The 21,009-nt window shown below is 44.4% G+C and overlaps 1 protein-coding gene across 1 annotated transcript in view; it reads right to left on the bottom strand.

Annotated features, from left to right (window-relative positions):
* Nucleotides 1-21,009, bottom strand: part of LOC119809212 (microtubule-associated serine/threonine-protein kinase 4-like) — a 193,283-nt gene that overhangs the window by 28,145 nt on the left and 144,129 nt on the right. Inside the window, exon 2 of the mRNA XM_042054681.1 lies at nt 933-1,086. Within this exon, the coding sequence (XP_041910615.1) occupies nt 933-1,086 (154 nt within the window). The remainder of the gene's footprint in view (nt 1-932; nt 1,087-21,009) is intronic.

The raw sequence follows: 21,009 nt of genomic DNA, 5'->3' as shown, positions 1-21,009 counted from the left end.
GGAGAGATTTGATAGCTATCTTACAAATGAGGATATATAAGCACTCAACAGAACATGTTCTTCACTGCCTACATGCTATAGTGTGTGCCATACGTGATTTCTAAAGATCAAAGTGTTGAATGACCCAAGACTGGACCCAATACAGTGCTACTGGGAAACAGTGAACTGGAAGAGCCGAGTCCGGCTGCAGGTCTTCAGGTCTCTGGGGCCATGCTCTTAAAGTGGCGTATGGAAGCCAGGTCCCTTATCTTTCTCTCTTTACTGATCAATCTCATTCCACTATGTGTTTCCAATGTGTTGATTTGCAATGAAGCCCAAATAAACCTCTTTTTATAATTCAATCATCATAGGCACCAGTTAAGAGTAAGAGAAAGCTAACAGAAAATACGAAAGAAAACCACAGTACCATAGGACCACGGAAATGACTAAATTCACAAAGACTGGCCAGACCACAGGCTGCTGAGGATGCACACAAATTGCCCTGCTCTCCTATTGCTGGTGGGAGTATACAGTGGTTGTATCTGGGTATCTTGTCAGGTCCTTATGAACACTCACTACTGATACAATAATACATACATATCTCTAAAGGAAAGTGGACAGAGCACACAGATTGTGTGGCCCACGTAACACAAAACACTTAGGATAAATCTCATCTACATTAGCTAATCTACAGTAACCTTGGGACAAGATGTGTGTGTGTGTGTCTGCACCTATACTGGGTACAGAAACATTTTATATTTTGATCATGCTGGTAGTAACACCAAAATATAAATTTCACTAAATGTATTTGTGGATATGCAAAATATGACCAGGTCATTGTATAGAAGTTCTTAATTTAAACTGCTGTCTGGAGTAGGTCTGCAGGCAGGCTTTCAGGATCCTGAAAGAGCAGCGCAACTCCTCCTCGGCTGACCCACGTCACCTGGACTCACCAGTGAGGGCTCCTCCCAAGCTCCCTCGCCGCAGCTGCTTCCCGTCAGCACTCAGCTGTCTCTTATACTTCAGCGACTTTCCAAGGCCACAAGCCACGTCCGGGTTGCTGCATTTCCGAAACGGCATAGGTGGCGGAGACAGTATGTGGTCGAGCTGGAGAGAAAGGATGGTGGCATCATTTCCGGGGACACTCAACACAACGGGGTCTTAGGCTCCCCTCTTTGAGCCTCCTTTTCCCCACACACTCCATCCAACCCCGTTCTTAATTTTCCCAGTTTGGAAAGTTCTAGATTTCGTTCTTGTGCCTTCCTTCTGAGAGTCAGTATTGCTCACTGCAAAAGCACAGTACCAGACTTTGAAGGCTGGTCACAGCACATGAGTAGGTCATGAGATTACATTTAATAGATTATGACCGCAATTTTTAATGCAGCTAAATAATTATCATCAAATTACAACAAGAGCTGGAAAAATGGCTCAGTCAGAAAAATGTTTACCCTGAAAACATGAAGAGCCAAGTTTGTTCCCCAGAATACATTTTTTTTAAACAAAAAAGCCTGGCATTGTGGCACAAGCTTGTAATCTCAGCCCTGGATGAGTGAGATTGGTTTCTGGGCTTGCTGGCGAGCTAACCTATCCTAACTGGAGAGCTCTGGGCCAGTACCTGGAGAGCAATTCCTGGGGGTGACCTCTGGCATCCACGTACATACACAGGTACACCCACCATACACATGCACATGCACACACACACACACTGCAAACAGGAAGGTATCATTTCATGACTGAATTATACATGTATGCACGTGTATTCCAAACCCCTATATAAAATATGTACTTCTGTGGACCCCCATATGAAACATCACTATATAAAAACAGATCCATTTCATATATTGCTCACACGCATACACACACAGGAGAGGAATTTCTAAGCACCGCAGCCCTTAATGGAAATCAATACATCCTTATATCACTCTATAGCTCTTCAAAAAAGAAAGCCTGTCACAAGAATCAGAGAAACCACAGTCACATCAAGAGACAGCTTTCTGCAGAAGGATCCCCTGGGCTAAAACACTCATGTCAAGATCTGCTCCACTTTCGCGAGAACACCTTCAAGACCTTAGGAGAGCAATGCCTTCTAAATGTTCACCCGCAAGGAGCAATACCTGTGTGTCTTCTGAGACAGTTATTAAGGACAAAAATAATTCTGTGCACATACATGTGTCCTTATCACTATCAAGAGCCCCCAAAATATGTACAGAGAGTCACAGAAATTCCAGTTGTCATACAAAAGGGTCAACTTCATATAATTGGAAAAGCAGGACAAACCTGGAAAGCACAGCTAAACGCCGTTTTAAGGGAGGCTTCACCAAAATCTGTTTGGTTTTCGTGGGAAAAGATTGGCACTTGGGTGTCATTATCTGGTTTGGTTTTAAGACTATCATAGATGTTCTTATAGGAGGAAGCATGTCAAAGGCTAAGTCATCCATCTGTCTGTCCGTGTGCTATGGCACATTCAAAAGCGCTGCATAAAGAAAACAGTGCCTGCTGGTGGGTACCCCCTCCCCACACAGTTGAGACTGAACCTGCATTGGTTCAGCGCCACGAGATGCGAGCTTTCCCCCAACCTCGACTGTGTTCATCAGCAGCACGCAAAGGACTCGGAGCACTTCTATTAAAGCCATCTCCATCTCCCAGACACTTGCCGTATTTCATTGCCAGCTGGCATTTTAGTGAGTGGACCCTGAAGAACGAGCAGTCCACCCACTCCGGGATCAAAGCCACATCAGGAGGGGAAGGGACCCCAGGGAGCACGTCTCAGAGAAACAGTCCTTTCAAAGGAGGAGCTGTGGTCATCTGAAGGTGTCAGCCCAGGCTGCTGTTCATGACATTAAGTGTCCACTTACGGGGCCTCCAAGGAGCGATTCCTGTCTAGCCTTAGACATTTGCCCTTAAATCTTACTCCAGAGTGGCTGATGCAGTGCCCCATCTGTGGTCCGAGTGCAGCCACTCCATCAGACGACACAGAGGACACTGGGGCCCTATTGTTCCCTACTGTTGGTGTCACTGTATGTCCTTACCCTTGTGTCTTTTTTAAACTGCCAATTATTATTATTATTATTATTATTATTATTATTATTATTATTATTATTATTATTTTGCACTGAAAATTTTCAGGAGAAAACGTGTGACTATGTAAGTACAGAATGGAGTAAGTGGGAGAACGAACATCCTCTGTCTGTGCACCAGGGCAGGAATGATATCCTTTCCCCATCTGCCTTTCACTCCCTTCCCCAGTACACACAAGCATGTGCACCCCTACCCCCCTCACAGTGTCTGCTGAAGACATGGGTCTTCCCAATCAATACTTCAGCAGCCTCTTCAAAGAACATAGATAATCTCTTAAACTCATCTCTTCTATAATCTATATATTCTTATACAGCATCTCCAATCTTTTGAATTAAGGTCAAATGGAAAAGCCAGGAAAACTACAAAATAAGGCTCTTTTATGCAGACTTAATAGCTCTTTTCCATGGCTAGGAAAATTGCAGCCACAAGGTGGCAGTGTACCATAGACATTCAGCAACATGGTTCCTTGCCAGCTCCTACTAGTAAATGTACCAAGAATGAGAGGCCGCCCGCCCTCAAGCCATCGAACGGGTTCAGGTCCACTCTACTTAGCTATTTTCTCTTAATTACTAGTGGCAGCTGCATAAAACACAAATATTTATTGTTTAAAGGTCTGTCAGCTTCTGCTACCCGTTTTTCATTCCCTTGCAGAATTACAGTTAATTACTCTGGGGATGAGTGTTTTATCACAAAACAACAGAGGGTAGAAAAGAAGCAGAAGATGGAGGGGGTGGGGGGAAGAGGTCTTTCCTGAGTAAGAATAGTGTGATCTCCTTAGATATTTTCAACAGTCACAAATGACATGGGACATCTGTGGAGGGAAGAGAAGGAAATTAAAGTGTGTGTGTGTGTGTGTAGAGAGAGAGAGAGAGAGAGAGAGAGAGAGAGAGAGAGAGAGAGAGAGAGAGAAACAAGCTCCTTTTCGCGTTACAGAAATGAAGTCCATAGGCCAGGGTTTTCATCAGAATCACAGCCTCAAGAGGAGACTACTATTTTAAACCCGGGAAAATTGAGGCAGTGAACAGTGAGGGCTGAAAATGTCTCAAAAACAGGAGAAAAACCTATAGAGAGAACGACGCTCCCAGAAACCATTTCCCTCCTCGAACAATTCACACTCCCAACAGGGCTCTCTCTAAACATATCATTTTTCCAAATTTTCTGCTTTGTCAGTGGCTTTAGTCTTTCTATAACAATTAATCAAAGCTTCTCAAAATGGCCCGCTGCAGCCTGGCACTTCATTTTCCATTTTTTGCTGGGATCCCAACACTCACAATCCCTTAAAGAACACTTCATCACACCCTAGAGCTGACGGTTCGTATCAAATCTGTCACTTAGAACATTGCCATTTGACTGATCTTCATTTGATGGTTTCCAACTTTTCCATACCCCAAAGTCGGCGCTCTGCAAGTTTAACCAGAGGATGTCCCGAAACTCTCACTGAGGCTCATGAACACAGAAGCATGGCTTTGCTCTGTGCAGTCAAGCATTTCCGGGGTCCCTCCTTCAGCAGACTGCAGGCTGCTCCAGAGCCCAACCCCCGTTCTGTGTCACCTAGCGTGCCGCTAGCCATGAGCACCTTGTCATGGAAGTCGTCACCAGAAGATATGCTTTTCCTTTATCCATCAATAACAAATCGGGATTTCCGGGGATTGGACTTCCTCAAAAATCCCTACCTTGGTTTTAACAAAGCTATTTTCCCAGTATGTTTAGGGCATACCGGAAAAGGGTCCATTTGCATATAACTAAATTTATAATTCAGACAGAGGTGCAGCATGCCACCACATGCCAAAGTTAGACCACTCCTCTTCTTCGAAGCCTGTTTGAGGAAACAAAAGCGTCTTAAGGAACCAAAAGTGCATGACCAAGAGAAACCTCGTCTGGATGTGACGGGAATTCACAAAATGATTGATCCTGGGACTGCTGATCTGTGTGTCCCGTAACTGTCCTTGTTTACTGTCGGACAAAAGGCTGAGAAAAATAAAATCTATCACGGTTACACGTGACTTTTGTCTTCAAAGACGAATACAAGATGAACACAAGGTTTGTATGAGAGCCTTTCCCATCGCCTGCACCATCTGCAGATAAGGACCATGGGTACATCCTCCTCTGCTGAAGCCCCGCCCCCCAGCATGGCGCCACCTACCTACCTCTCTAGTGCACATGGTAACTGTCCACAAACACCAAGCTTCCAGCTTATCTACTCTCTCCTGCTTGATCTTCAGGCACTGCCCCGCCAGGCACGCCAATCCTCCCACTCACAGTCTCTGAGCATTTACAGGGACCTCATGAGGAGACACAGCTCAGATAGTAAAGAACAAAACTGACTTATTCTCACTATTCAGGATGCAAAGCTTATGGTCAGTACTAACTTCTCTTTCTCATCCCACATTCCAACAGCGTGCCTGCTAACTCATCCTTCAAAATACATCTCCAAACCCACTCACTTCATCTGTCCCACTACCCACCTTGTCCCTGGTGACCTCTTCCAACAACCTCCCAAAGGCTCCTCCCGCCTGCTCACTAATCTCCAGACAGTCACCAGTGACCATTTTTCAGTCATATGCCAGACTCCCCAGCTGGTCTGCTGGAGGAGTCCTTTCTTGGTTTCTCCTTCAGCCAGAACAAACTCGGTGCTGACACACTAGCCTGCTAGAACCTCCCCCCTGCTGACTCCAGCCAACACTCTCCACTGCTCTGACCCACACCTCCTCCTTCTGCAGAACCGCAATGGCTCCGAACATCTTCCCATGTTTTCCTTTTTCCTGGGAGACACCCTTAGCTAGCCGGTCTGCTCCACTTTTCCAGGACTCTGTTCAAATGAGTCTCTCTGGGAGGCTCCAGTGCTAACTAACTACAAAGACAACCATACTCTCACTTGATTCTTTCTACATAGTATCTACTGCCATGTCACATATGAGATTTTTTTGGGGTTGGTCATTCTTCCTTAGCATTGGTGTGAGTAACAAGAAATTTTATGTCTGTTTCTTCTGCAGCTTTATCCCTACAATAGCGCTCATGGAAGGAAGAAAGGAAGGAAGGAAGGAAGGAAGGAAGGAAGGAAGGAAGGAAGGAAGGAAGGAAGGAAGGAGGGAGGAATGAAGGGAGAAAAAAGAAAGGGAGGAAGGAAAGAGAAGGAAAAAGGAAAAAAATTAGTATGAATAAATGAGTTGCTAATGTCTGTTACATAGAGGTATTTAGTCAAAATATAACAACAGTAAAACAGAGAACACATGCCATAAAGAACACAGCAATAAAGAGCCTTTATTGCTGAAAAATATAAGAAATTACATCACATGTAATCAACGTGAAATCCTACGAGTCTCCAGTACTTTGACAAAATTGAGCGCTTCACATATGGGAAGAGCCTTAGGTTATATCAAATGGCATCCTTTAAAGGAGTCTTTTATATATACTAAACTAGTATGCTAATTTTTGAACAGGCTATCTCGGAAGGTGATCCCTAAATAATGAATTACGCGACCTTTTAACTGCATCCCTCCGGCGTGCTCACTCGTGTCCATCATCCAGCGTCTCCCAGCGTCATCTCTTTCCTGCAATTCCGCACGCATTCCCAAGATGTGGCACACATGCATTTTAACGACACATCCAGAATGCATGTGCCCTGAGGCTGAAGTTCACGAGTTCAAAGGGATCACCAGTGTCATCTGCATTCATAATGGATCCTGACACTGAAGTTCTTTTAGTGAGGACTGACTAGCAAAGTAAAAACTAACATGAAAATGTAACTTAGTTATTCTGAGTTTTGGTATTAAGTATTCTAAGAACCAAAAATCAAAAACACCTGAGTTATGAAGCTGTCTCGATCGTGCTTATAACTCTATACTTGCTCTTTCTTTTCCTTACCACCCAATAAAGAATCCAACAGGAAAGGTGGAATGACTTTACTGTGTTTTAGAATTAGATTTTACTGTTAAGGCAAAGTCTACCATCAATATTTTAAAACCTGATAGGATAGCCTTCTGTAGCTCAGACAGTCATCACAGGATTCACCTTAATTCCACAGTGGCTGGACGATCTGACCAGAGCTGGCACTCAGGTGTCCCCATTAAGGTATTTAACCCTTAATACGCCATTTCTTCACCTCAGAACATTACTAATGCTCACACTTACCTTCTCAGCTGGTCGTGAGCACTGACAGATTTCACACATGTAAACTACTCGATACCCAGAAGATAGTGCCCATTCGTGTGTGCTGGAGTTACTTTCTGTTTTACAGGCGCCTCTCCCTTTGCCTCCGTGAAGTTTCTACGTGCAAATTAAACCTGCTATGACTTTACCCAGGACTCTGGTTTTTGTTTATATAGCTGAAGTGAGAGTTTGGTTTAAATTCCTCTACAGTTATCCCAGGTCACACGCCTCCATGCTGGAGCACGGGATGCCTGATATATGAGAAGTCACATTTCCTTGTCCTTGTGTGTGTCGTCAGCCATGCTGTCACATTTAGGAGGAGTCTTGAATCCCTCCCAAATGCTCAGGAACAGAAAGGCCACATCCCAGGCAAGCTATTCTGTCTGAAGAGAAGATCTCAGAGGTGGTGAGGACAGAGGGATGACGCATGAAAGGGACAAGCACATCCAAGCAACCCATAACCTAAAATACTGGTGTTCACTGTCTGGCTGCCTTCCCAGGAGCAGTTCAGTTGATCCTTCTCCTAGCTGGCTGACAAGGGCTGGTCCCTTACTCGGCTGCCCTTCAGAGCCACACCTCTCAGGGACTTTACATCTGCTCCACACTACCCAAGAATACATAAAAAAAAATACTTCTCCTTCTTGGCACTGCCTAAAGAATATGCTATGTCCCCTTACTGCATCCTAATATCTAAATATTGACCGGTTAGGCCACCAAGAGAGTGGCAGTCCTGACCATTCTGTATTGGGTCTGTTAATTGATTTTGCTGACAATCGTTCCGGATTACATCCCCCAGAAGACAGGCTTCCATGTAATGATGCTGTATGCAACAGTCCTACAAATCTGGCTGCTAAGACCCATCGTGGACAAGGAAGGGGTACATACCACTAGGCCCTAGTCAATGCTCAGCTCCATTTATGAGTATCACTAAGCTGTTTTGTTGTTGTTTTCTTGTTTGAAACTGTCTCTATTCCTGGGTGGTCTCAAGTTCAAGATCTACCTGCCGCGGCTTCCTGAGGATTAATATAGGTGTGCATAACTGTTTCCAGCTTATCAACCAGCATTATGGCAGGCTGAGTGCTAGGCACAGGGGCAGGCAAACAAACAGTAAACAACACAGACTCACTAGGGGCTTGTAGAAGGAGCGGCGGGGCTGCGTCCTGCCACCCGGCTAGCTTTACACCCGAAATAATTACACGGAAATTGTATTCATTTAAACACTGCCTGGCCCATTAGTTTCACAGCCTCTTATTGGCTAATTCTCACATCTTGCTTTAACCCATATTTAGTAATCTGTGTAGCACCATAAGGTGGTTGCTTAACAGGAGAGATCTTAACCTGCATCCATCTCGGAGAGGAGAGGCATGGCGACTGCCTGAGACGTCTGCCTGACTCTTCTTTCTTTCTCCCAAAATTCTGTCTACTCCGCCTACCTAATTTTCTGTCCTATCAAAGGGCCAAGGCAGTTTCTTTATTATGTGTTGAAAGTAACACATAGACACTCCTCCATCAGGGGCTGCTTTCAAGGCTAAGAGGGAAACACTATGAAGATGTTTTGGATGTCAGCACTAGAACCAGTGTTGCTGCTGCTGGGTGGTGGCTGGGCTTTATCCTGTGAACTATATACCTAGCCAAGCTTCTCTAGACACCTGTGGCAAAGTCCCTCACTCCTCACTAGGAAGTGGAATAATGTGTCCCATCTCCAATCAAAACTTTATGCAGACAGACTTCACTTTATCATCCAAAGTAGGATTTTTAGTTTGTGGAGATTTTTGTCTTTACACACCTCCCTCCCCCCCTCTCTCTCTCTCACACACACACACACACAAACATAAACATCCACACACACATACACAAGCACACACATATAGATATACATGCTTTCTCTCTCATACACATACAATTGCATACACGCTCACATATGCATACATACACACAACAGCATACATAAACACAATGTACATGCTTTCTCACATACTCACATATACATTCACATACACAAATACATACACACACACACATACACACACACACACACATAAACCCACACACTCTCTTTCATACACCCACACTCCCCCCCATACGCCTCTGTCAGTGCTTGGAGTCATTCTTGGATTTAGGATAACTATCATGGCTGAGTCCAGAAATGCTATTAAATTATCTATTTATCTTGCCAAGCACAGGGCAGCCCCAACAACAAAGACTTATCAGAGCTGTATGTCAAGATGTCGCTGTTGGGTTCTCTTGCTCTAGGCTTGCTTTCTTCTTGTCTGTCTTCAGTTTTGAATTATTTCCCCCCCAAAGTTATGTGTTGTAGTAGGTCACCTTAAAACCTTTGAGAACAAGCTGGGTGTGGTAGTTTGAATGTAACTGTCCCCTATAAGAACAAAAAAGTGGCACTATTAGGAGGTGTGGCTTTGTTGGAGTAGGTATGGCCTTATTGAAGGAAATGTGTCACTGTGGGGGCAGGCTTTGAAGTTTCTATGCTCAAGATACCACCCAGTGTCTCAGACACTTTGTTGCCTTCTGATCAAGACATAGCCAGCACCATGTCTGCCTGCACACCACCATGCTCCCTGCCATGATGATAATAGACTGAACCTCTGAAACTGTAAGTGAGTCACCCAGTTAAATGTTTTCCTTTTAAGAGTTGCCATGGTCAAGGTGTCTCTTCACAGCAACAGAACTTTCCAAGACATTGGGGGACAGTGACACATGCCTGTAATCCCAGCACTCAGGTGGAGCCAGGAGAATCAGAGTGGAAGGCCAGCCACTGCAACATAGTATTTGAAGCCAACCTATGCTACAACTTGTTTTAAAAGAACTTGTGAAAAGAAATGAGAATGGTAGAAAAAAAATAGAGTCAGCAAAACTATTTGTGTTTACAAGGTCTGATAAGTCAACAATTCCCCAAATAACTCATTCAAATGATTTTACTATTTATTGAGATCACTTTCTCAATGAATGGCCACACTGAAAAAAACAAAACAAAACTCTTCAACAGAATGTATTTAAACTGGAAAGTTTACTGAATATCAATATCATTTTCTATCTTTGATATCTTGTGGGGGTGGACAAAATCCAGAAATTTGAGATTCCCCTGTCTCATCTTCCAAAAATACTGGGATTATATGCATGTACCCCTAAGCCTGGCTTCCATCTCTGATTTCGTAATTACTTACTGGGATCACAAACTTCAATTAGCAGTATGAAATAAGTTTCAGAAACGCCCTAAAATGCATTGTTAGATCAAACTACAATGGCCTAAACAGAGCTCTGAGCAGGTTCCCTGCTTAAGCCTATGGATTATTTCCTTTCCTCCCTTCTGAGTGAGATATGTAAATTAGCACTTTGATAACATTCTCTCATTTGCCTGCCAACTCAACTTCAAGGAGGTCAACTCCTTAGCCCATGAGCATCTCCACAAACATACGCATCCACCACCAGCAAGAGCACATGGTCACTGCCCAAGGAAGGGTGCTGTGTAGCAGGCATTTAATTGCAACTGAGTATGACGTGTACATTAAGACACGAGTTTAATCACTGAAAGATGTGAAAAACAGAGCTAACAGTATTTGACAGCCTCAAAACGTGGCATTTACCCATGCACTTTTCTGAATATTAATTGGTACTTAGTGTTTGGTTTAGGAACAATGACACCGGGGAAAACAAGGGAACCGTACAACTCGACTTTGCATATATGGATCACCTGTTTTCCCATCACTTTAATATTCTGGATGTTTCCCTGACCTTTATTTAGGAATCTAATCTATGCTTGCAGTTGTTTACTTATCTGAAGTCATTAAACTCCCTTGATACCATCCTGTCCCCACCAGCGATGTAACTAAAGAGTCTGACCCTGGTTAATAAGCAGGAAGAGAAAACACTTCCCCCAGGTTATTTTCCTTCAGTATAAACCAGAATGGAAAAGTATCACATGGTCCCACAGAGCTGACATTATATGCCTGCTTCCTCTTTTCTCAGCATTAGGTTTTATTAATATTCCTAACTTAACTAAATGAGTAAGGAGAGATGCAAGGATTCAACATCTTCAGCTCCACAGGATATAACCTCATGCATCAAGACCAATATCCCTGATTCCAAACTCCCATTCATTTCAGTGTTCCAATCCATCTCCCTGACTGGGGCTACCATGGTAAAAACAGAAGAATCTTGGGAGTCAACGGCAAATACTCACAAGAGAAAACCTGATGCTGAAATCCTGGTGTCACCAAGTACAAATGACCCAACTAAAACCTAGGTGGTGGCCTATCAGATGGCTCCCTTAGCACAGCGTTCAAGAATCACAACACATTAGCAGTGTAGAGCAGAAAAAAATGTATTTAATCCAATTTCCTGATATTACTGGAAGTCCAAGGCCCATGAAGATACAAAGACAGTTGGTACATAAATCCAGACCAGAACCCAAATGTCTAGACTTGATCCTCAGTAGTATCGGCTGGGCTTCCTTGGGTTCTTTGCTTCTTGAAGTCTCAACGTACCCAGCATGCTGCTGCTCTTATGACTAACTTAAGTGATTCCCTGTGATTTTCTAATTATCCACATTCTAGCAATCCAAAGTTGTCCTAAAAGATGACCCAAATGCTCATTATAGACAGACAATGGCTAAGGACTAAAGATATAAAACAGAAAGAATAATGTTCGTGAACAAAACCGCTACCACGAAATAGTAGGCACTGAGAGGAACTGGGACCAGGGAGCTCTGAGTACAGTTGTGCTCTGGCAGCTTATGAATTAAGTCTCCTTCCTGGGCTGTCAGAGCAAGACTGCATCACTCACTGCCTTCGCTCACAATTGCTCAGACAGATCACGCTCAGCAACTCGGAAGCTAGAGCAGGAAAGAACACGGAGTATCTAAAGACGTGCTCATTTTCATTATTCCTTGGGGTTTCCACTAAATGTCTATCTTTCTTTAGCTATCGATTGGTCCGCCAGGGCCAGGTCCGCAGGAGCTGCCAACATGCAGGCACCAGGAATGTGGCAAGGGACAGGTCTGCACTCAGAAGCAAGTATCCAGAAATGGAACAATTTTTCAAGAACTCTCTTACTTTCATTTATGTAGATTAAGTGTGGCCTGTGTGTACATATGCGCAGGAACCCACAGAGGTCAGAAGAGGGCACTGAATGCCCTGGAGCTGGAGTGACAGGTCACCTACTGCAGGTAGAAGAATTGAATTCAGGTCCTCTTCTGGAAGGGTGGCAAGTGCTCCTACTAAGCTCTGTGCCATGTCTCCAGTCTAAATGCAAGCCATTTTTAATTCCATCTAGAAAATAAAGATAACTATCTTCCTCATGGGATTCTTATGGATCGATATTAAACCCTGAGTGTAATACAGTGAGATAACAAAATGCCGACTCTTTCCCATTCTTCCTACCCCTTCTCAGGCTCATCCTTTTTACTTTTGTCAAATTTGGGACTTTTCTTCCATCACATTCACAAAACCAAAAGTAAAAACTGTAAGAGTTGTATTTACTTATAATTTTGGTGTGTGTGGGGGGGGGGCAAAGATAGCACCTCTTGTAAAATAACACTTATGCTTTTTAAACAAACCTATACATAAATATTCATTTTCTAATTTCACATTAAGAGAAACAGGCTTTGGAGGGGTACGTCAACAAGCAGAGTTGAAGCCTGAACTTTGACCCCAAAGGCAAAGTGCAAGTTCTTAAGAATCACGTGTCACAAATTCCCAGGAGCCCAGGGGCATCAACAGACAGCTGGGAAAGACAATCGCGAAAACTGTGGCAAACGGTAATGGGGAATGGGCCGCTTCGGGGACTGAAGAGAGGGAAAACAACGAGGACTGACTTTATCAGCTTGCTTTCTTCTTCAGGGGAGAAAAATAACCAGGGGCTGTGAGAGGAGTGGAAGAGCAAGAAAGAAAGGGCTGGGGGATGAAGAAGAGGAAGAGGAAGATCAGTAAGAGGAATTCAGAAAACACAGCAAATGTCCTGTGTGTTCCCAGCTTGCGATTCCCCGGAGTCCCTCCTCTTCCTCTCTTGGTTGTCTGCGAGAGGAGCAAAGAAGACCCAGCCTCTCTCTTGGCAAAAATAATACAAGAAAGTGATGTCAACACACATTTATTATCTGATTTAATGAATGGACTGTCGCAATGGCATTTTGTCATTGCCACACGATCTATCTGGCAGATGAACTTTCTAGGCGCATCTACAGTTGATCCTCTATACTACTTCAGGCGCGGTGAGAAGCCCCACCCACCGTGGGCGGCACCCTTTCCTGGGCTCAGTCCTGGACTGAACAGAAAGGAGGGACAGCTGAGCTGGAGCATCCCTCTGTTCTTGACTGCCCGTCTGCCAGTGCCTTCTCCGGCAAAAAAGATGAACTGCGACCTTTCCCTACAAACTAGAACAAGCCCTTAGCCCCTTATCTGCTTCTGCCACAGCATTTTATTACAGCTACAGGGAAGGAAACCAAGACAGGAAATGTTTACTATGAAATAAAAAAATTACAAATAGATTCCACAATAACAAGTTTTTAAATGATTTTTAAAATTTAAGATAATTTTTCAAATTTCAAGGCCTTAAAGAATCGGCAGCTCCTCAGCTTAGCACACGGTAGGCCCCTGCCTAATTTCTAGCTGCCCAGGTTCCCAGCCGACTCTGTTTCCTGGAGTAGGAAAAATTTCTGCTTTGCAATTACTACTCTTCGGGTCCTATGCTCTCAGAACTTGAGGTCTGTGGAGTACTGGACCTCGGGCTGGCTTTTCTTGTCACTGAAATGCAGTCACACCTGAGCACCTTCCCCACCATGAGGGTAAATCCCCATCCTGGCGCATCTGGCCTACACGGGGCCAAGTGTCTGCCCTGCCTCTACTAAAGCTAGGCTCTGGACGCAGGGCTTGATAGAACTCTGCTGAAGAATGCCGGTGTCTAGTTCCCCTGCGTGTAGTTCGTAGCCCCTGAGAGCTGAACCCCAAGTCACCCTTCCCCATCTGAACTCCCAGTCCCTGATAGTCAGGCCACCTGAACTGGAGAATCAGAAAGAAAAAAAAAAAGCAAATGGCAGAAAGTCATACAAAAGAAAGCAAAGAGGATGTGTGTGGGAAAGGAAACGGAAAGAGAAAAGAGGAAGTAGCTTCTCTTGGAGTAGGCTGACACTGGCGACGAATCCAGCCAAATGGATCTTCATAGTCTACTCTTCATTTGGGTTATGAGCATGCGCGAGATTTGACTGCGCCCTGAAATCCGGCTTTGTTCGCCAACCAGGAAGCAAACTCTCCCACACACGTTTCTTCCCTTTGGACGGTGGAGCTCTGCGCAGGACCAGTGCTCTGTCTGCCAGGAAGAAAGTCTGCTTGAGGCTACGAAAGCACAGGGTGGATTGAAATGTTGTCAGGATCTACATTAGTGTTTTTTTTTTTTTTTTTTTTTTTTTTTTTTTTTTTGGCCTTTGGTACAAGCTCTTGACTACAAAAAAAAAAAAAAAAAAAAAAAAAAAAAAAAAAAAAAAAAAAAAAAGTATTCACCAGAGCCATATACGGGGTGGTAAAGAGAGAAAAGAGTTCACTGACAGGAGTCTCTGGAGTCCTCCAAGCTGCCCCTAGGGACCTGGAGAACTGTCTAAATAAGACCAACGGGGCTGCTGGGGAGCAGCTAAAAAGCGGGGAGGGTTTATCATGGGCTTTCTTCCCCCTCACGTCCACACACACAGGAAATCTGGACCTATTAGTTAAAATCACACCCAATTTTAGCTAATAAGGGTGAGAACTCTTTATCCCCCCTTAAAAAAAACTAAAAACGCATCAGGGCACAAGACCTTCAAAGAAGAACACTGACAAGCTTCCCTGAAGACCAGTTCCTACCTCGGAAAGTGTGGCCACACTGACCTCTAACAAAAGTCTGAAAACCGACTCAGGCGGATGAGCCATGAAGCCACATAACACTCAGCCTCTGACCTAGCACGGTCTTCCATGTCCTGGGTCTATACTTTACCTTCCCGCTCACATCTCACTGGTGAGAGGATTCTGTGCCAACTTGTGTGTATCTGAAGGCTGAAATCAAAAGATACGCTAGGAGAAGTTGCAGGTTTGAACTTCAAATCTGCCTGGGAGCAGAGAGCGGCCCGCTGCAGACGCCGGAGCGTGTTCTTCAACAGATCTAGTGCTCTGGGAAGAAAGGGGGTGGGGATGTCGGGAGAAGGGACAGAGGGTGGCGAACAGAAGCAATGGATGGGTGGAACCATTTCTAATGTTCATTTACGTTATTTGTAACCAATATATTTAATTTATATTTTAATTAGCCAATAGAGGAATCTCAATGCTTTCCACACAGAGAAATGATGTTAGTTTGAGGTCATGGCTCTGCTACTTGCTCTAACCTGATCCTAACACGCTATATACATGTATTTCAATATTGTGACATGAGCAGATGTACCATTATTATGAACTGATTAAATGTAATTTTAAGAACCCAAATCAATTCTATCTTTTCTTATATGAGGATTTTAAGCAATGGTTTTCTCTGTCATATATTTATTTAAAGATTAACTAAACCCAGTGTATACCACGGGAAGCACAGCTCTGACTGATGAGGCAACACCTATTTGATGGGTCCAGGTGGGGAAGCCCAGCCCTCATTATCCATGCATATATCATCATGGATGTTGGAAGCCAGGCTGCCACCCCACTAGCGTTATGGTCTTTGGTCTCCCATTCCACATTTCTCTAGAAGCTAAGCCATCCTTCTCATCTCTAAGGAGCCTAGGTACAACCTATGTTAAAACACCACAGCCACTAACATCCACCCTTGACCTTCACCATTAATGCCATTCCAGGCGTCGGCAAAGCATAGCCATATACCAAATAAAACGCTGCACTTATGCCTTAAACATTCAAAGTATGAAAGTATGTTTGAGTAGTGTGGCAGTGATAAAACCCACAAAACTTAAAATATTAACTGTCCAGACTTTTATAGACCAAGTTTGCAAGTGCCTGGCTGACTCATTTAATGCGTTCACCAAGCATTGCCTATGCTCCAAACATTGCTGGATAATGTGGTCACTAACATAAAACTTTCTTCGCGTAGTAAACTGACGGTAAAGGAAAGAGGAGAAGAGGGATCACAGTGAGGACATTTTAACACTGGGAGTTAGAGGTGATTGCTCTGATGGAGTTAGGGTGGGCAGAGACACCTGCTAGAGACACAAGAGATGGAAGGCAGCTCTGCAGAAAGTGAGATTTCCAGACTAAGGAGTGTGGAGTACGGGGCCCAGACATGTGAACAAGTTTAACATATTTTGGGGGGGGGGGGGGGAAGCAAGCAAGGTGACTAGGAAGTGTCGTTTTTCTGTGCTCTTGCTGCCTGGCCCTAACCCATCAGACCAGGTACCATTGCAACTGTTCTCTCCAGGCCACCTCACTGAAGCTCTGCAGCCCTTTGACAGTTCCATCTGGGAGTTTAGGTGATTCAACAAGGGTATCGAAGTTGTGATCATCTGTAGCTGCTCACTCCAGCCTTTCCTGCACCACTTCTGTCCCATTCATACAGGCAGCCCCAGCACCGGTGGTGTCAGCCACAGGCTCGCAGCTCCAAGGTAGTGCCGAGGGTGGTCCACACTGACACAGGCCGACTGAGGCATGAAAGATGCTCCCTGGGCCCTCCTTCTCTTCAACTGTGTGTGTGCGCATGCACGTGTGTGTGTGTGTGTGTGTGTGTGTGTGTGTGTGTGTGTACACGCGCACGCTTAATGGGGGTCTTACTGTACTTCTGGACCACCTCCACTCCACTGTTCCCTTAGCCCCTATCCCCAAAAGAAACAGCTGAACTAGCTGAAACTCCCCACAGCCAGGAAACCACACAAGAAAGAACGGAAGAGAGGAATCTGTCTTTGCAGCAAGCCTGTGAGCAAAGACAGCCACAGGGAGATGAAGTTCAGAGAAAATACCCAAGTGGAGAAACAATCTGCCAAGTGCATTTCTGCGTGGCACAGCGCAGAATGTGCCAAGCAGCCCTACAGCAGGCAGGATTTAGACAGACGAGACTGTACATAGCCCCGCACTGTGCAACTCAAGATCAACCAAGAAACAAGGCAGATTCCCAGTCTTCCTTGTTCTAGAGTGTGTTCTCCCACGGTCACTGCCCTCCCCTCCTGTCTCTCTTCAGAATTGACATCAGCCTCTGATGCAGAGGTTCCCTTTAATACAGTAATAAGTGTAACCCTTTAATACAGTTCCTCATGGTATGGTGAGCCCCAACCACAAAATTCTTCTGTTGCTCCTTGATTCTGTAATTTTGCTACCATTAATAAGCATGATGTAGATGTCTGATATGTGACCCCCAAAGGGGTCAGAACCCACATGTTGAGAACATCTGCTCTAATGCTTTCGTCTCAAGCATTCACGCAGGACCAGAAAGCCTTGTAGCTTAGACAAAAAGAACATCTACCCACTGACACACCCAGCAGCCCTCAGTCAGCTAAGCCTCCCGCTGATGGCCCCTTACAATTTCCTCTGCTTACCCAGAAAGACCTGTGGATAAATTCCCAGTGTAACCTTCAACATCATAACACCAAGACATTCCCAAGCTCTTCACAGTAAAGTTACACAGCAGCAGGAACTAGAGGACAAAGAGCTCCAAGGATGTCACCTACAGAAAGCCCAAGTGCCGAAAGAGGTGGGAGTAATGGGGAAAAGAACTCAGCCTACTTGGGAGGAAAAAAAATCACAAAATACTATATTGGCATCTGGGTCTAGGCACTTGGTGCAGAAAAACACAACGCTGTAACTTGGTTGATGTATTACTACCTCGCCTCAGGCCCTATTGCACAGCTACGGCCCCAACACTCAGCAAAGTGGTGGCTACAGTCAACTTGGGACAAGAGCCACTCAAGGTTATAGATTCTCCAAAGGGCAAAGAGATGTACCATGGAGGCAGAAGGGAAAGACTGAAATAACGTCGAAATGCCCTCTCGGACAGGAAATGACGCCAATGGCCATTTCAGACTTTCTTAGTGGGGAGCCCAGTCTCTATAACCTTGTGAAGAACCACTGTCATCACCACCCTCCTCTCCCACAAGAATGCCTGCCCCCGGAGGTCAAGGAAAACAAGCAAAAGTGACTGTTCCCCACCCCACACACAGCTGAAGCAGGATGGAGCTAAATATCTCAGAGTCCTCAAGGAGGGAACAGTAGGATTATCTATCCTGAAGTATGAGATAATTTTACATCTGTGTTACATAAATGACATTTCACTAAAATGTGAAATAAATGTACCATATGTAAATATGTGTCCCCACTGATGAAAACAGAAAAAAGCAAGAAAGTCAACCTTGAGAATTATTTCCGAAAAACTTGGAAATGGTTGTGACACAAATCACACAAACACAATTAAGTGGTGGCATTTTTCATTTGTTAATAAGGCACGGTAGCTAATTAAAGAAAAAGAAAGATCTATAGGAAGATGACAATGAAGGCATCAATAATTCAAGACTTCAATAACTGCTCTCAGAGAGGGAAGGGATCTACCTGAAACCTTTTAAAGACTTTTATAATTCAAAATCTCAGACAGTCACAGTATCTCATTCTCTAAATTTAGTCAAAACAATGGCACTTAATCAAATTTGAAAATGGAAGGTCAAAGAAGTTAGATGAAAGGAGTATGAGCAACCAAAGTATTCAGCACAACCAAACCCTAGAAGTCAGGGAGCTGGCTCCCTCAAAAAGGGCTTGCCGACAAAGCATGAGGATCCATGTTCAAGCCCCCAGAAACTACAGTATAGTTTTAGAGTGTGGGAGAATGCTTGCAAACACAGTACTGGGGTAGGGATGGCGACAGGGATCTCTGAGGATTGTTGGACAGAAGCTTAGCCTCATCAAAGAACTAATGAAGTGACCTTGTCTCAAAACGAAGTGGATGCACCTGAAGAACTTTTTGAATACCCAAATTTAATGTTTTACCACCATGTACATGTGTGCACATGCACCCCCCCAAAACATGAACATACATACATACTCTGTCTTTACACACACACACACACACACACACACACATATAAATACGCTCGCGCGTACACTTACTTCAGAAGACAGACCCGAGTCATAACACTTTCATTGTAGAAAAAAACACGTTGAGATCACCTAAACTGACCTACAGAAAAATATGCTCAGAATAAGGATTTCTCCCACTCCCACCTCTATCAGTTCCTGCTGCTTTATTCTCCGAATTAGAAGCTTTTCTCTGTGTCATTCTCTGGTAAATCTTCAAAGACTGAAGGAATTCTTGCACATAGTAGATGCTGGAGCCACCAGTCCTAAAGAGACTATTTTGAGTATTCCACCTTGTAGATACAAAATAATCAATCACGGACTCTACCCAGTAAGTATGAGAAAAACAGACGTGCATCTTGCCCAGGTTAAAACATATAATCACATGCTCACGAGCCCTTCCTCACCCTGGTTACATCAACTCTGGACAGGGGCAGGTCCATCAGTATGTGCCAGACCGAGGACAGAACCAAGCAGAGTCCCAGTTATGAGACATGAATCAGAAATAACTGAAACATATACACAAGAAGCCACCCAGAGTCCAAGGCCCTTAACTGCCCCTCTTGGTTTAGGGAGCAGCCGTGTAACACACTTTGCAGCTAAGTGGGTCTACTAGGCTTGACAGTGCTCCTACGGCGTGCTCTCTGAGGGGATCTGCTTACAAGCAAGGCAGCTCTTTCCTTCCAGGTACTAACTGAATCAAATCTCTGCTCTTAAAGAATGCAAATGACAGGGTAGAGTCTACTGCAGAACAGTGTTTTCATCTGTTACACTGCCTCCTGCCTCAAGCCTTTCTGAAGACTGGTTTGACGGATCAAAGTCAAGAGAGCAACTTAGAAGTTACGCTGTGGGAAGTAATCAATACCAGCAAAAAAAAAAAAAAAAAAAAAAAAAAAAAAAAAAAAAAAAAAAAAAAAAGAAAAAGGCAGCTCTTGCAGGTGCTGTGCTCAGAATCCTCTAACAGGCTTCTAAGTCCTCCCAGAGAAGCACAGCCTCCCAGGACGAAACACAATCAGGATGGTCTAGACCCAAAGAGGGTCCAGGAGCCAGTGAAGGGACCAGTGCTGAAAGGCATCCAGTGCTAAGCTGAGACTCTCCGTGGTCAGGGGTGGTGCTACAGAAACACCACTCAGGGGAACTTCATGAATGACATTAACAGCTTCTTCTTGGGTGCAGGCCAGAGTTTAAGACTTATTTCTAAGGAGCAGAACACGGTATAAACAACGTGTGACTTCTAAGGCCTGGTTACGTTAGGCTGACTCCTTCCTTGCCCGTACTTCCGCTCAAATCTGTGGGCTGACACCGGAGCTCCTCCTGCCTCATATTCATGCAGAAGAAACTGCTATCGTAGTCCAAACAATCAGTCAGCCCTGTGGAGAGGTCCACCTGGGAAGACTGGCCTGACGAAAGCTTACAGCAACGTGCCTGCAGTTGTGAGGGAGCCATCTTGAAATTGGCCTCTCCAGCTCCAGTCCAGCCATGAGTTGGCTGTGTTCCTGGCCAGAACCTCAAGAACTGATAAGGAGCAGAACAGTTCAGTTACTACCTCAGAAAACTTTGTATTCTAACTTCTTGGTTTTGGTTTTCTAAGCTGCTAAATTTGGAAGGTAATTTTCTAGACAGCAAAAGGTAACTAATATGTCAAGAGTCCTCTGGTCTCAATACATACATGTTACATAAGTCACATATTCACGGTGACTTCATGCAACCAACCACACAACAACTCTGCCAACATGTCCAACCAACTATACCATTACCTGCTTCTTCCCATGGTTTCTGA

The sequence above is a fragment of the Arvicola amphibius genome, chromosome 3, assembly GCF_903992535.2.
Source record: "Arvicola amphibius chromosome 3, mArvAmp1.2, whole genome shotgun sequence".
Classification (NCBI taxonomy): domain Eukaryota; kingdom Metazoa; phylum Chordata; class Mammalia; order Rodentia; family Cricetidae; genus Arvicola; species Arvicola amphibius.
Note: the sequence above shows the minus strand (reverse complement) of the source record. Positions and strands in the feature narration are given on the sequence as shown.